Source organism: Lithobates pipiens, unplaced genomic scaffold (assembly GCF_037356315.1).
Source record: "Lithobates pipiens isolate NorthernLeopardFrog02 unplaced genomic scaffold, aLitPip1_a1.2 Scaffold_3, whole genome shotgun sequence".
Taxonomy (NCBI): Eukaryota; Metazoa; Chordata; class Amphibia; order Anura; family Ranidae; genus Lithobates; species Lithobates pipiens.
The window spans coordinates 180,757,322-180,774,303 of record NW_027507790.1 but is presented as its reverse complement, the minus strand read 5'-3'; the positions used below and the strand labels follow the sequence as shown (position 1 = coordinate 180,774,303).

The window sequence follows — 16,982 nt, the reverse complement described above, 5'->3', positions numbered from 1 at the left end:
CGGTTTAAACAGTTAAAAAAAAAAAGGCATGCCAGGAATGCTAACTGCATATTGGCTGTGCTCTCAGCCAAACTATCAAACCATCCAATGGCTGGTCTCATAACCAATCACATGTGCAGCACCATAGCAGTTGAAGATTAAAACAGAGGCAAAGATGGCAGCTTCCTTGGCTGAAAACGATAGGGGAGTTTACTTCCACTTTAAGACAATGCTGGGGCAGTGCCATTTGTATATTTATGGCCAAAATACACTGGAATATACAGGAAATGTATATATGAATAGTATGTGGCAGTGAATGTATCATCTAAAGGCAGTGCCAGAGGTGTGTGCTGCAATATAGCTATGGCATACATATCCAAGCATCTAGTATATGCTCCTAGAGCATTATTTACCACACCTCTAGCTGCTTTAGCATTATACTAAACTATGTAAAATCTTTTTTTTTTTTTTCACAAAAAGAAACTATGTAAAATCTTTACATTACAAAAACACATTCCCTTTAAAAAGATGACACACTTACTTGCAGGATCTGGTTACCATTGATGACTGTGCCATTTTGACTGCCTTGATCAACAAGTACATAATTCTGTAAATTGTGTTCAAAGTACACTTCTGCATGAAACTGATGGGAAAAAAACAAATTCTGAGTTATCATTTACTACAGAAATGAAAGCACATTAATTTATATATCCATAAGTATATAGGATAAGCATAGTGTGGTAGGATTCAATATGACTGCAATTGTGCACACCAAAAAAACAAAAAACAAAACAAAACAGATGGTCTCGTCTAAAGAAAAAAAAAAAAAAAAAGAAAGAAGAAGAGTGTCTGGTGCTGCCCTGAGTTACCAGATTGTAATGGTCACCTTCCTAGAATGGGTTAGAGTGCATTGGTGAGAGAATTTACAATAGTGATGAAAACACTACTTACTTTACTGACACCAACTTCTGGGATGCGAATTGTATGCCCCATGTCCTTCTCTCTAAATAACAAAATAAAAAAACATTTTAAATTTCAACCTAAACACACACACACACACACACACACACACACACACACCAATCCCCCAAGCTCTACTTACCTCCCAATGGTGGCACTTTTTACAGCTGTAATTATGAACAGTGACCCTTTCTGAAGCACCGGTGAGCGCACCACTATTACCCGAATGCACGGAGGCCAGATCTGCTCTGTGTCTGCACAAGAATAGGGGATATCAGTTCTCTTCAGAAGTTTCATAGGTTAACAGAAAACTAGAATGAAAGAAATACTGGCTTTGCCATTGCCAAAATATAAAATGCCAACCCTCTCCATTTGAAAACATCAGGAGGACCCTTCTGTATATACTGTACGACCGTGCCCAACATGAGCATTTCTCGCTGTTCATGCAACTAATCAGGTTTCAAATTTAATTAAGTGCAGAATTGGAAATAAAACAGACTAGGACTGGTTGCTAAAGGTAAAAAAATGTTTTGTTTGTTCACACAATTTTTAGACAAGCATGGGTGCTGAACTGCCCCTTACATGCTACTGTCTTAACAGAAACTGGACGACGTTCAGCCAGTGTGTACAGCAGTATGTCAGAGAATGGGCATGCTGTAAGACCAACATCCAATCAGCGCCTGCAGGCAGTGGCTGTGAGCGCTGATCAGCGTGTTCTGGGGGGGGAGGGGGGGGGGGGGACACTCCCCCTGTCAGAACACATTAGCTTAGCGCAAGAGATTGTCGCAATAACATCACTTAGTGTGGTGACCTCTCAGTTTTTTCGATCTGCCCGCTGGGTTGAACGAAACAAAAAAAAAAAAAAAAAAGCAGCATTATTCTACAGTATCCTTTAGCTCTACCAACAACTACATAGTGCAAAGGCCTACCTGAATGCATTCAAATTGAGTAGATTGTTTACTTGGATGCTGACCTTATATAGTTTTTCTTTTTGGAGATTGTACAGTCAGACTGTAACACGTATCACCGTTTCTGACTCTAACAGTCAGCAAAATGAAGAAAACGTATGGAAAATCCCTTTACCGGGTGGTCCTTCTTTACCCTCTGCACACCACTTCAAGCTGACTTGGGTTTGAAAAAAATAAAATAAAAATAAAAATAAAAAAAATAACCCCCCCCCCACCCCTTCAACCAACAAATGGGCCTGTGCCTATAACAAGTACATCATCTGTAGCACCAAGAAGAAAATGCCACATACTCCAAATGCTGAGGCTGCCGGAACTTGCATAACTACTTCCCTTCATCTTTCCATCATTCTGGATGCTGGATTTGCTAAATGTGCCCATTGAGGATTTGGCCAGATCTCATCAGGTTCAAAAATACATACTACAATATATTGTTACATTTTACATCACAACATCAGAAAAGTATACTGCTCTTGTGGCTCAATCTGGAATTCTTTACAGTATCTAACCTAAAACACAAGACAGCACTAAAAAGCTCTACGTAACATCCACAGATAAAATTAGAAAAATAGACTGAAAATATCAAGAATGGTGATGGACAAAAACTATTCAGAAGCAATTTAGTCTCAGATTGAAGCCAAAAGGCAATTTAAGGATCTAGAGAGACTCATTCTACTGAAAACAATTGTAAAAGCAAGTTTGAGCTGCCCCCCAAAATGTTTCTAAGGTAACAATACTGTTGAAAAGCTGTAAGTTCCTCCATTAATATTCAAATTGTTTGCATCCCTGTGGTCAGCTTTTACCTCCTAGACCCAGGCTGTACACAGGACCTGGACACCCAGAATGAGATAAAACCCTGCCCTCTTCCTGGCTAAGCCCAGTCCCTTGTCATTTGACTGTCAAGTATCAGAGTTTCTACTACTTACTGAAGTTTGGCAGCTGAATGAAAGGGGTTTAGAGTACTTACCTCTATTTTCAGGTCAGATATTAGATAGGAAGCATATCTGGTTATGCTGTCATTCCCTTTCCCAGTAACACTGAGAATCTAAAAGCTCAGGGCCAAGACATTACCCTCTATTACATACGTACCTTTGCATTGTTTAGTGCCTCATGCCTACGCTACAGTGTGCTCCCTACTGACTTAAGCCTTTCCCTCGCCATAGTATGGATGATTAATAAATACAAGGACAAACACTAGCAGTACTTGCATTAGCTCCTATAAGTCTGCTTCCAAGTACAAAACTGTGAAACACAAGTATGTGTATCCCACAAAACATCTCACCGTTAGCCAACTCAAAATGACCCTACTAAAAAAATATTTATACAAAAATGTTATAATAGGTTTTATAGTCAATGCTTAATTGAACAAGCTGAAATTAGAAGCAGATTGGCTACCATGCACAGCTGGTATTTAAGTGCACCAGTTTTAGTAAATCTCATTACTATTATTCATTAAGAGGCTATCTGGTGATCATTTATTGATATACACACACATTGGCGCATATACTTAGGCCATCAATTTCTCCGATTTTATTTTCCAAGTTGAAGGGTAAGTTCACCTTTACAGAAAAATCTGCAAGGTGAACTAAAGCTCCATACACCCCATTAGATTTTCTGCACGTTTTTGTCTTCAGATTTACCAAAACCATGTAGTGCAAGGGCCTGCCTGATTGAATACAAATTGAAATTCTTAAGGTTTGACCTCACATTATATGGTTTTGATAAATCTCAAGACAATAAATCTGCAGAAAATCTAACAGTGTGCATGGGGCTTTACACTGGACCCCCTCTCCATCGCACCCGGTACCACTGTACCTGAAGCCGGCGATCTCCCAAACGCACACATTGTAAAGACGCTATACTGGTCCAGGGATCAGAAATCCCCCAGGCTCTCTCTCCTAAACATACCTCATAAAAGGTACAGATAGGAGGCATTATGATTGGTTGGCGCCAGCCAAACAGAACCCGCTTTGCCCATCCTGTCAGTGCTGGAGAAGAGGCGATAAATCCGCAGGCATTTCAAATCCCCGGACTGTTAAAGCGGCTATACGATGTGTCAGTGCGGGAGATGGTCGGCTTCAGGGACAGCGGGACTGGGTGCGATAGGGAGAGGGTCCAGTGTAAGTTCACCTTACAGATTTTCTGTAAAGGTGAACTTACACTTTAAAGCCCTTTCAACTATGTAATGCTTTGTAAACATATGCGCGGGGGATGGTACAGATATAAGCCAGCAACTTGGTGGACTCAAACGTTGAAAATCCTTATTGGCTACACAAGTACATCCAACAATGCTAACGCATGCTATGAGTAAGGCCACACTGGCTGACAAGCATCAGCATTGTTTTACTGGATGTACTTGTGTGGGCAATAAAGATTTTCAACGTTTGAGTCCACCAAGTTGCCAGCTTATATCTATCAACATTAAAAGTATTGAGGACTGCACATGCCAGCCACAAGCACTGGTTTTCAGCCTTGGATAGCATCACCAGCAGTAGAACTTGGGTACTGTATTCAGTAATTCCACATGATGGTTTTTATTTCCCAATTCTGTATTATAAAACTTCAATAAAATACATTGAATAAGAAAAAAAATAATGTAAAACTAAAAACTTCAAATTCATAAAGAATATGACATTGAGGACAGGCTCCCTCTTGCCTGAATTAGTTGAGAACATGCAATAAAAATAAAATAAGTCATCACTTAGCTAAGAAAACTGTCAGTGTTAGAACTGCTATCATGATCACCTTCCGTGTCAGAGTTGTGAGTAGAGGCACTCTCTGCACTGGACATTTCTTCATCACTGGAGGTCTTCTCAGAGTCTGTGAGCTCGCCCTCTTCTGGTTCACTGTCATTTACAGAAGAGGAGCTGTCCCTGGTACTGGACTCTGCCACCTGACTGTTCAGCTTGAGCTTCTTGTTTCCACTAGCAGGCTCTTCCCTTTCATATGGACAGATGTCATTCTCTGTACTAAAGAAGGAATCCCTCATCTCCTTTGAAGCCTTGGAAAAATTAAGATAACGCTCAGCAAAAAAATGAGGGCAAGCATAAAAAGGAGAAAAAGCTGACTATAAGGAAGTTGAGCTTTCCCAGCACTGGTCCAATCACTTCACAGAGAGGCATTTTATATCATATTGTACTGAGCAACATTAGCCTCAGTTTGTGACTGAGTTAGGGATAAAAGACAATAATTGCTACAGAGACAGCTCTGTTAACAATAGCTTCCTTTAAGAAATTAAACTCTCTCATTTTTAATTCTTATGCTACTAGCATTAAAGAGGAAATAAACCCTGGTGGGTTTTACTTTCTCTGTCGTTCCCTGCAAAGTAAAAGCATAATGGGATAGTATGCGATGCATACTAGCCCATTATGCAGCACTTACCTGCAATCGAAGCCCACGATGTCCCCACTAGTGGAAGCATCCATCTTCACCCCTCTTTCTTCTGGGGCCACAGACTCTGGCTCTGTAACTGGTCAGAGACGCATGTGAGAGCTGTCAGTCACGGCTCATACAAGTGAAGAAACTGTATGGAGGTCCGTTTCTTAACAGCGCATGACATCATGAGCGCACTGCAAGGTAAATATCTCCTAAACGGCACACGTTTAAGAGATATTTCCACTACCTATATAGGTAAGCCTTATTTTAGGCTTACCTACAGGTAAAAGTGATGCAGGAGGGTTTACAACCACTTTAATAGATAGGAAGGAAGGTATATTATATTTTCTCATTTTAAACTTTTTCCAAAGTTAAAAAAAAACAAAAAAACAAAAAAAAACACCACACTTGTCCAGACTTAATTTTTTTTTTTTACTTTTGTATGCATTGAGGAGATTTCCTGGGCCATAGGCCCCTTTTACATGCACGCCTCAGTTTGTCAGACTCCCGCTGAGCAGGCTGATGACAGGTCTGTCTCCGATTACTGAGCAGACTGGAGACGGACAGTCCCGCTCTTCTCTATGGGGAGATTGGATGAAAAAGGACCACCTGTCCGTTTTCATCAGATCATATCTGATCCGCCAGACGGATGGAAAATAGGACCATCAGTCTGGATTTCATGGACAGGATCAGATCAGATAGCCAGCGGATATGTCACCGATGACATCTGCCAGTCCATAAGGGTTAATGGAAGGTTTGATCAGGTGCGCCAAACCAAAAAAAAACAAAACCACACACTGATCGGACAGCCCACGTGAAAGAGGCCATAGATACAAAAAGTGAAACCCTCCCCCACTCTATCTTTAGATATACTTTAAATTAGGGATGCACCGAAATTTCGTCCGCAAATGGCATTAATCGGCAATTTGCAGAAAGAAAATGTTGAAGGTAATGGCGCAGAAAAAAGGGGCAGGGCCACCCCGCCGGGTGCCGCACATGTTTTCATCCTGATGTGCCCCCTCAGAGTCTCCCCTCCCTCCTGTCACACACAGCCTTCCCCCAGTGCCTGGTAATGCATGGCACGCTATGCGTCAGAGCTGGATCTGAATCATCATGCAGCCAATGTCCCGCCTCCTAGACCGCCTCTTGTGGTTGACGGCACTCTGATCCAATGCTAGGAATCATTGTACCATGTGTCATAGGAGGAGATTCAGATCCAGCTCTGACACACAGAGGAAGAAGAAGAGGAAGGAAGAAAGGAAGAAATGAAGAGGAGGCTGCTACATATGGACACAGGCACTGGTGAGGCTGCATGAAGGGCACAGACAGGCTGCTACAACTGACAGGCACTGGTGAAGCTGCATTTGATGGACACTGGTGAGACTGCATTGATCTCCTGTACCATGTCCCCAGTCTCTGACCATGTCCAGTACCATGTCCCCAGTCTCTGACCATGTCCAGTACCATGTCCCCAGTCTCTGACCATGTCCAGTACCATGTCCCCAGTCTCTGACCATGTCCAGTACCATGTCCCCAGTCTCTGACCATGTCCAGTACCATGTCCAGTACCATGTCCCCAGTCTCGGACCATGTCCAGTACCATGTCCAGTACCATGTCCCCAGTCTCGGACCATGTCCTCTATACTTTCAGTATCAGTTTTCGGCCTAGTGTATTTTTAATTTTCAGTAATCGGTTTCGGCACCAAAAAAATAAATAAATAAATAAATAAATAAACACACAAACATTCGGTGCATCCCTACTTTAAATAAATAAATACAAACCTTAACAAAATCCATTATATTTCCCTTCAGAGAAACCAAACTTAATGAGCCTATACTAGAAAAAATGCTCAACATGGATATTATATGGCAGCAATTTAAACAAATCACCAAACTTTCACTGAAAAACCTTAAATGCAGCACAGCAGTGGTGTCCCCCACTTTGTCTTTCTTTATATAGAAAATCACCTTCGAATTCAGACACCTCTAGTTCATGGGGGTCAGAACTCTGGCCACTGGACAGTACTATCTCAAAGAGGCTTATTGATTTATTTTTACAAATAAACAACACCCTTTAAACTTGTTGTAAACCCTTACATGTACACAGTAAAGAAGGGACTGGCCTCAGGTGATACATGGATGAAACAAATCCTCCTACATAAGTTGTGCCCGTTTACAACCATCTGTCCTCCACAATCCATTTAAAGTCCAGGATTTACACACAATCTCTCAGCTCTGAAAAGCAGGGGGCAGGGATCTGATGTTAAGCTGGCCATAGATGGATCAAATCTCGGTGGAATCAGCATCCATCTATGGACAGACTTGTTGGATCCAGATTGATCCATTGATCGACTTTAGTACAACCAGCCTGTTGGATTTTTTTTACATGAGATTACTACCGGCAGCTTTAACCGCCAGCAGTAATCATTGTGTTCTGCCAGCAGGGAAGGCTCCTGCTTGCAGAATACAATAGCACAGCGGGAGGGATTCCTCCATCAACACTGACTGTGTTAAAAGGGGAATTGAGCAATTTTCTTCTTTTACCCGTGGTGGAAGAAAAGAAAAATCACACAAGCTCAGCAAGGAGAGCTGGGAGGAGGAAAGGGACATACTCCCCTTCACAAAGCACATAGCAACAGAGCTGAGGATCTCAGTCACAAGCTATGATAGATATATCACATCCTCTCTCTCTCTATATCTATCCATCCATTATTTTTTTTAAGCCATAGAGAATAAAATTGGTGGGTGTTGGAATTTTTTACGCCGCACTGTATTTGCGCAGTGCTCGCTCAAAAGCCATTTTACATTTTTTTTTTTTTTTGAAAAAACACACTTTAAAAAAAAAAATAAAAAATGTAATGCCAAAAAAATAAATAATAATAATTAAAAAAAAAAAAAAAAACCCACACCCCACACAATAGATAATCTTTTATACTTTACAAAAAAGGTCTTATGTTTTGCCAAGTAAAAAGATACCAAACATGTCACACTTTAAAATTGCGATTGTCCGTGCAATGGCAGCAAACTAATTTTACTATCCATAGGCAACACTTTAAAAGCCTTTACAGGTTACCACTTGATTTACATAGGGTATCTGGTGCTAGAATTACTGCACATGAAAGGATATTTGCGGTTATACCTCACGTGGGTGCGACGATCGATGTGTGCAGGGGCACTTTAAAAAATTGAAAATAAATAAATAATTAAAACCAGTTTTACACTGTTGCTTTAATTTATTGCTGTCACAATAAATGTAAACATCATTTGTGACAGGCATGTGATAGGTACTCTTTATGGAAATATCCTCCTCTGCCCTTAAAAGAATTTGATCACACCACGATCGGTGTGATCAAATGCTTTTTGTTTTTAAAAATTTTGACGTTTACTTCCGGGAAAACGAAGTGATGTAAACTTGTAGCTTCCGGGTTTTTATATCATAAAGGCGATCAATTCCATTCTGGTCTTTGTTCACCTCTATGATTAGCCGGCAGAAGCGCCGGCTGGTCGATCGGGTGTCCCAGTAGGACAAGACAGCCCAAGTAAGCCTGGGGGGGGTGGGGGGGGGGATTTGTTGCATAATCCCACTATAACCACTTAAAGTCTAGCGACGCACGTCGCTGGTTGGCTAGTATTCTGTCCCAGAGATATTGCAGAGGAAAATTCCCATCTAAGAGTTGTACCCACAGAACAATGCCCAAAACAAAAAAACTATCACGGAGTTCTCCACTCAAAAAACAAAAAAAAAAAAAAAAAAAAACATGGAGTCAGAAGACTGAAAAGCCATAAAAGATCAAATAATGACCCCATCCCGAATGCAATGCGGCTTATGCCCTGTACACACGGCCGGACTTTGACAGCAAAGGTCCAGCGGAACGAATCCGTTGGACAATTCTACCGTGTGTGGGCTTCATTGGACCTTTGCTGCCGAAAAATCAGACGGACTTTAGATTTAGAACATGTTTCAAACCTTTCCGACGGACTCGAGTACGGTCGAAAAATCAGTTCGTCTGTATGCTAGTCCAACGGATGAAAACAGACGCTAGGGCAGCTTTTGGCTACGAACGTCCTTATTCTAGTCCGGTCGTACGTCATCACATTCCGTTGGACTTTGGTGGGATTGTGTGTAGACAAGTCCGATTTGACGGATTGCATTTCAGCTTTCTTAGAGCAAAGTCAGTCCAAGAGCCATTGTGACCCCCTATTGGTAAAGGCTGCATCTCACCCAGTGGTTTTGTACCCCCCCCCCCCCCCCAATAAAGTAATCCTATCTCTCCATGGTTCACCATAGCAAGCCACTTCTTGAGCTGGAACACTTGAATGTAGAATTATGAACGTCCACTTGTTATGTTTATACCAGGTCACCATTTAATCCTCGTTATCCTCTTTGTGCGTGTACTATCTTGTATGTCTGTTATAAAATCTGAATAAAAATAGCTCTGTGGAGGAAAAAAAAAAAAAAAAAAAAAAGAAAGAATATCTAGAATGAACTCTACCTTTGTAAGATGAGTGGTGTCCATAACGGGAAATCCTTAAGCTAGCCATGTTTTCTGTCAAGTTGTATACCTAAATACAGGACAATAGTCAGCATAGCTCAAGGTGATTAAAATGAAGTCTGCAACCTTTCAGATCAGGGCCTGGAGAATTATTGTGTATTTTTATGTACAAGTACAGATCACATTTATCTGTAATCACTTTCATCTGTTTTTCTAATATTTTCTATAATTTAAGTAAGCCCTCCATCGGCAATAATCAGAAAATGCAATCTAGCCTATACAACAATGTATTTTGCTGGGTGACAGTATGAGAAAATGAATTGCAGGCTAATGCCCTTGGACAATATCTATTTTCTAGATTGCATATGGGGTAAGCAGCACAAACAAATCTGCAAAATGCTGTTAACTTTTCATAACTTGATTTCCTTTTATTATACTCATTACAGGCCTTGAGATACTTTACTTTGTTCTGCCTGTGGCAGACAGATTCAAGCATTGCTATAGATAATCAATTAGTGCAGTAATTAAAGTGATTCTAAAGTCTAAACATTTTTTTAGCGTAAAGTGGAAATCAAAATTAAGAAAATCCACTGACAGGCAGGGTTAATTTAGCAGAGGAGACCCTAGAGGTCTCTTCTGCCATAAATCTCCCCCTTTGTCAGCGGTAATGTGATCTGAGCTTGCGCAGTGCAGACTACATTTACGTCCCGCGCCGTGTGCCGCTGCAATGCGACTCCCACATGCATACGCAGGAGTGACATCACTGTGGCGAGCAATTCAGGTGACCGAACTTACGAAACCCAGAAGGAAGACAGAGTGAAGATGGAAGCGCCAGGGGAGCCAAGACAAAGCTCTGGGCTCTGTTTGCAAGTAAGTATATCATAATATACTAGTATGCGTTGCATATTCGTATATTAGGACTTAAAGTGGATGTAAACCTGATTCATGACATTTGAGCTGGGCACATATCTGTAGCGTTTTATAATCTCTCTTCAAAGCACTATGTCCTGTAGCTGTCTCCTGCTCCATTCTTCTGTTATCAGCTTGATAACTTCTGACAAGTTCTCCATCACATGATAAAAGCAGCCAGTTTTGTGTCGGGGAGGTTGCTACATATAGATTAGCAGAGCCCTGAACTACTCAACCATCAGCTCTAAAATTCTCTACCTATGAAGAGAGGGGGCTTGTGCCTTTCCTCCAATCAGCTGTCTAAGCTGTATGCCCAGGCTTCACTGCAGTGCTAATCAGGAAGAGAAAATCTCTTAACAACATACAAAACTTATGTAGGGAGATTTGTTTCATCCTTGTGTATCATCTGAGACTGTTCACTTCACTGGGTATATGTGAGGGTTTACATCCACTTTAAATCTGCAGGGGGGGAATTTGCCACTTCTGACAAGTTTTCCCACACCAAGAGAAAAATGGTGGGGGGGGGGGGGGGGGGTGTAGTTCCAGCCGATTGACAGCCTTAGCTCTGTTCCTGTGTGCTGTATGAAGGTGGGTGTCCCTTCCCTCCAATCAGCTCTCAGAGCTCTCCTCACTGATGTAACTTCAGCTCTCCACCCCCTGCCTTTTAGAGACAAGAGATCCTGTGTAAATTCTACACTTTAAATGCATGTAGGGGAAAGATGGCTGTCGATAAACAAGTTCAACTTATGTAGGAGAATGTTTCATTTCTGTATCAACTGAGGGCAGTCTCTTCACTGGGTATATGGAAGGGTTTACAACTACTTTAAAGAAACATCAACCTACTTGTTTCCCCTCCATCCCTAAACATTTACCTGACTGAGTAATCAATCCAGCGCAGGGACCACAGGCTAAAGCAGAAGCCACAGGCTTCTAGCACACAGCTAGGTTCGGAAGCACTCAGCCCCCCCCCCCCCAGCACTGTCTTGGGGGGGGGGGGGGGGGGGGGCGGAGTGCTTCCGAACCTAACTGGGAGGCTAACTCAAGAAGAGGAGGTAAGGGTCCACTCTGTGCAAAACCATTGCATAGAGCAGGTAGGTATAAAATCTTTTTATGCAGACACTCTTGGCTGTACACATGCTGCAGCTGTGATACTTTGCTTCACAGCTAAAATTAAACTCCATGTCACATTCGGAGGGCAGTACCACCTCTGAATGTGACCCATTCAAATGTATGGGGCTGCACGCTGTTGCAGCGTGGTGGCTTTAGCTTGTTTGTGGGGGTTAAAACAAGCAAACAAGGAGGCAACATATTCCCTACTCATCTCCTGTCAAAATGCCCTCTGAAAAGCAATCCACCACGGACCATTTTTTGGGGTGGTGGGGGGGGGGGGGGGTCTGCTGCATGTCAACACTAGCCCTTTTCCAACTACCAGATGGTAGTAGGTTTTCAACAACCAGATTTGGCACTACATTTACACAATGACCACTTGCCATAATTTTTTTTATACATAAAATAAACCAATTTTTCATGCAGGTTTCATTCTAAAAATTGTATGACCTGAAAAAGGTTCTCTTGTGCAATACATTTTGAACAATTGTTAAACATATGGAGAGCTTTAATTCCCTGTTTTCCATAGTTTCAAACATGGGAGATTTTTTTGACCTGAAAAAAGGGCGATCTGAAAGCTACCCTAATCCCAAGTACCAAACAGAGGTAGGATATACTATACTGTGGAATCATAAGTCTCAATATTGTAGAAAGTATAACAGCAGAGGAAAGTGAATGACATGAAGCATGAACATTTTAAGAGGGCCTAACACAAGCTGACTTTTCTCTTGTGAAATAAAGCAAGTCATCCTTCTATAGTATATATCCTTTTTATTTAATGCTGGGAGAGCTCAACTTTCCATGTGAGAAACACTTTAACAATTACAATAATACTGGTATTTATAACAACAAAAACATTCATACTGGTCATATATACAGTATATATTCTTTATTCAGTCTCAAAACAATCATTCGCCATGTGACGGACCAGTGTTGTTGCACACATGTTAGATTTGGTGAGCCCAAGGGCCGGTTCACACAGGGGGCGATGCGAGGCGACACCGACTTGCCTCGCCGCGACCTCAGCGGCGACTTGCAAATGACTTCTGTATAGAAGTCAATGCAAGTCGCCCCGAGGTCGCCCAAAAGTAGTACAGGAACCTTTTTTCTGAGTCGGAGCGACTCGAGTCGCTCCTCTCAGAACGGTTCCATTGTACAGAACGGGGGCGACTTGTCAGATCGCGGCACCGCAAGTCGTGTCGCCCCCTGTGTGAACCGGCCCTTATTTCATATCAGTGGGTCAAATACTACAATGATTTCTTGAACTGTTTCTAATGGCAGCCATGGCCAGAAAACACTGGATGGGACAATTATGTTACTAGGAGAAGCATCCATGTACAAAATAGAAATAATTTCTGATACCAATATTATGCCAACAAAATGACAAGCACTAGTGGCTAATGAAGAAAAAACATAAAAGCGAGACTCCAGACAAAATTATTTTCTTATCATACATCACAGGACACAGAGCCATAGTAGTTACTAAGTGGGTTATAGGCCACCTTCAGGTGATGGACACTGGCACGCCCCAAGACAAAAAGTCCACTCCCTATATAACCCCTCCCACTACTGGGAGTCCTCAGTTTTTCCGCCAGTGTCTACGGTGTTGGTCACGAGTAAAGATGTGCTGTGCTGAGCTCCTCTGGAGCAATCCTTGCTGGGCATAGCCATGCAGCTGGATCAATTCAAAAGTGTATTTTTGGCCTAATTGAACGGTACCCAGGCCTCGTATCCAAAGAAACAAGGTTTTGCCTGTAAAATGCTTCTCTTTTTAGAGAGCTGGACTCCGGGATCCAGTACTTTTGGTAGTAAGGCCATGAAGTTTTACTGGCAGTGGTGCTATTACAGGTCCAGGATTGTGGGTTTCCATGAGGGTCCCCAGCTCCTGAAGGTTTGTTAATGGAACCCACCGTGAAGGGTGAAGATTGGGTCTGTTGGTTTTACCACAAAAACCCTGCGGTGGGAAAGGTAAGTGGAGTTTTTGAATTTTCTTATGAATGTCCCCTTTAATTGGTGAATGTTGTCATGCCAATGTGTTACCACCGGGGGGCTGCATTGAGCACATACCTTCTCACACTTCCTCAGAGAGCTCATGTTGTTGTTCTCCCCACTAAACGCCCGCACCTGTGCTATTTTCTCCCCCTCTTCACAAGGAAGAAGCACCTGGGAGAAAAAAAAAAAAAAAAACAAAAAAAAAACCCTCGGCGGCTTCCAGGCTCCTTCCTCACCATTTACCTCCACCCCCCCCCCCCCCCCACACACACACACAAAAGCGTTTCCATAGGATCAGAGGCACAGGAAAGCTTTTTTTGTTTTAAAAAGAGAGGAGCCCTCCAACGTCCAGTGTGGGAAAGCACCATTGATACTGCTGCAAGCTGCGGGACACAAGAGCAAGAGGGGCATGAAAAAGGTTTGGTGACGCAGGCTTTCCTTTTGACACATTTACTATTGCATCAGGCTGGGCATTAATAGCAGCGGCAGGGCTGGACTATTGCTCAAGCAGTGGATGCGTTCCTTCCGGTAGTACCTCTGCTTTGTGCATCGGGCTATGGTAGGAAGGGGGGAGTAAAAAGCACCAAAAAAAAAAAAAAAAAAAGAAGGGCTCTAGAAAGACTTCTACAGCCACTAGTAAGCCTAAAAACATCTCTAAGAAAATGGTATCCCTCCTGAGTGTTTTGGCCGGTCAGAGTGAGCCATCAGGGACACCAGGTGTTACAGCTGCTTTTTTTCCCCTCAACCATTTTAGGCTTGGAACAAAAAATTGATGCCTTAAATCAGATTCCACAGCGGGACTAAGCGTAATAGGCCCCCGTCCATTACTCAGGACCCTCAAACTGAGGAGCAGGGGGGCGAGAGATTAAGCTTTTCTCTCAGGGTACCAGTAGGAGACTGATGACTCCTCTTCTAAAGAGTCTAATATGGATCAGGTTCACAGGAAAGGTTGGTACAATCTTTTACTGAATTGGTCCGCTCCACAGTTTCTGCTAGTACCGGAGTCAATGGATGAGACCACTTCTTGTTTGGATTCGCTAAAGCCTGCCCAAGCTGTTCATACTTTTCCTATTCCTTCATTACTGAAAAAGCTTATGTATTCTTAATGGCAGCACCCAGATGAAAACTTTTTTGGAGGAAAAAACTGTTTAACACTTTATCCTATGGAGAAAGAGTTTAATAAGAAATGGGGGATTCCAGCAATTTACGCTGCTATATCATCTGTGAACAAGAGCTTGACTTGTTCTGTAGACAATGCTCAAAATAATGAAGGTTCCAACAGATAAGAAGTTGGAATTCTTATTTAAAAACAATTATTTCTCTGGCAGGTTCAGTGGTTGAGCCTGCGCTAACAACAATCAGAGTATGTCAGTTTTTAAAGGACCAGTTTAAAGAGGTGCTCAAGATTATTCCTGATAAACAGGCCCAAGATTTGGCCGGGATATCAGAGGCGTTATGTTTTACAGTAGACGCTATGAAAGATTCTATTCTCCACACGCTATCAAAGATTCTATTCTCCAAGTCTCACGGCTTATGCTCGGGCTGGTACATGTGCAGAGAATTCTATGGTTGAAAAATGGGTCAGCCAAAGCGCCTTGGCTAGTTTTCTGTTTCATTGTGAACGGTTGTTTGGAGACGATCTGGATAACTATATCGAAAGAATTTCTAAAAAGGAAAAAGTTCCCTTTTACCAGTCAAGAAAGCCCGCTACAAACAAAATACTAAAACCTCCTTATGAAGGGGTGCCCCCGCTCACTCGAGTGGGGGGGGGGGGGGGGACTTCTGCAGTTCTCAAGGGTCTGGCAGGAACAGGGAACAGTGTCGAGACAAATGGGGCTTCCTCAATATCTGTAGGTTACAGACTAGAGTTCCGAGAGTTCCCGGCTCCTCGTTTTCTCAGATCAAATGTTCCCAGAGACCCAGGAAAAAAGAAGTCTCTCTTTCTGGCTTTGGCTCATCTCGTTTCAAAAAGTGATATCAGTGGTCCCCATGGAAGAGCGAGGGTTAGGGTTTTATTCAAACCTTTTCACGTTACCAAAACCAAAACGGGGATGTCAGACCAATTGTAGATCTCAAAGATCTAAATCGATTTTTGAATATCCGCTCTTTTTGCCTGGAGTCAATTCGATCAGTGGTCTACATTCTACAAGGTGGAGAACTGCTAGTGTCAATCGACATCAAGGATGCTTATTTGCATGTACCTATTTTCCCCACTCACCAGAAATATCTACACTTCGACATAGAAAATCTCAATTTTCAGTTTGTAGCTCTGCCTTTCGGTCTAGCTACTGCACCTTCAGTGTTTACAAAGGTTCTGGCTCCCCCTCTAGCCAGATTAAGGGCTCAGGGGATAACGATTCTCGCTTTAGACACTCTACTCTTGATAGATTAGTCAGTAGCCCGCCTAAACCAGAGTTTGGTCATCACGGTCAGCTACCTGGAATACCTAGGTTGGATTCTCAACCTAGAGAAATCCTCCTTAAAACCTTCAAGGAGATTGCAGTACTTGGGCCTGATCATAGATACAGCTCAGAAGAGGGTGTTCTTACCCCAGGCAAAGATCAGTTCCATAAGAGAACTGATTCAGCTGGTCAAAGCAAAGAATCCCGCTATTTGACTTTGCATGAGACTGTTAGGAAAGATGGTAGCTTCTTTCGAGGCTGTTCAATATGCGCATTTTTATTGACTGCTGCAAAACAGTATCCTGTCGATTTGGAACAAAAAGATTCAAGCTCTATACTTCCCAATGTGTTTATCCGCCAAAGTGCGTCAAAGCCTCAGTTGGTGGTATATATCCAAGAATCTTCAGAAAGGAAAGTCCTTCCTACAAGTTACCTGGATGGTGGTGACAACAGATGCCAGCGTTCTGGGCTGGGGAGCAGTCCTGGAAGAAGTATCTGTTCAAGGAAAATGGTCCAAAACAGAAATGACCTTGCCCATCAATATTCAAGAGATTCGGGCAGCACGCCTGGCCCTGGAGGCTCAGGTTATGGAATTGTCCGGTCAGGGTCCAATCCAACATTGCCACAATAGTGGCCTATATCAATCACCAAGGCGGCATGAGGAGTTGTACGGCTCAGAGAGAGGTGAATCATACATATCCTATCCTGGGTAGAAGACAACATTCCTTGCCTATCGGCAGTCTTCATTCCGGGAATAGAGAATTTGCAGGCGGACTAATTGAGTCGCCAGCCGTTGTTCC

General features: G+C 42.5%; 1 protein-coding gene across 2 annotated transcripts in view; it reads right to left on the bottom strand.

The window, feature by feature from the left end:
• Nucleotides 1–16,982, bottom strand: part of AGGF1 (angiogenic factor with G-patch and FHA domains 1) — a 45,357-nt gene that overhangs the window by 11,775 nt on the left and 16,600 nt on the right. Inside the window, exons 6-9 of one of the 2 annotated variants that reach the window (XM_077462578.1) lie at nt 9,773–9,842; nt 1,082–1,193; nt 931–982; nt 521–622 (exon numbers count right to left, since the gene is read on the bottom strand). In XM_077462578.1, the coding sequence (XP_077318704.1) occupies nt 521–622; nt 931–982; nt 1,082–1,193; nt 9,773–9,842 (336 nt within the window). Of the gene's footprint in view, nt 1–520; nt 623–930; nt 983–1,081; nt 1,194–4,649; nt 4,906–9,772; nt 9,843–16,982 lie in introns of both variants that reach the window. The other variant, XM_077462576.1, reaches the window with a different exon arrangement.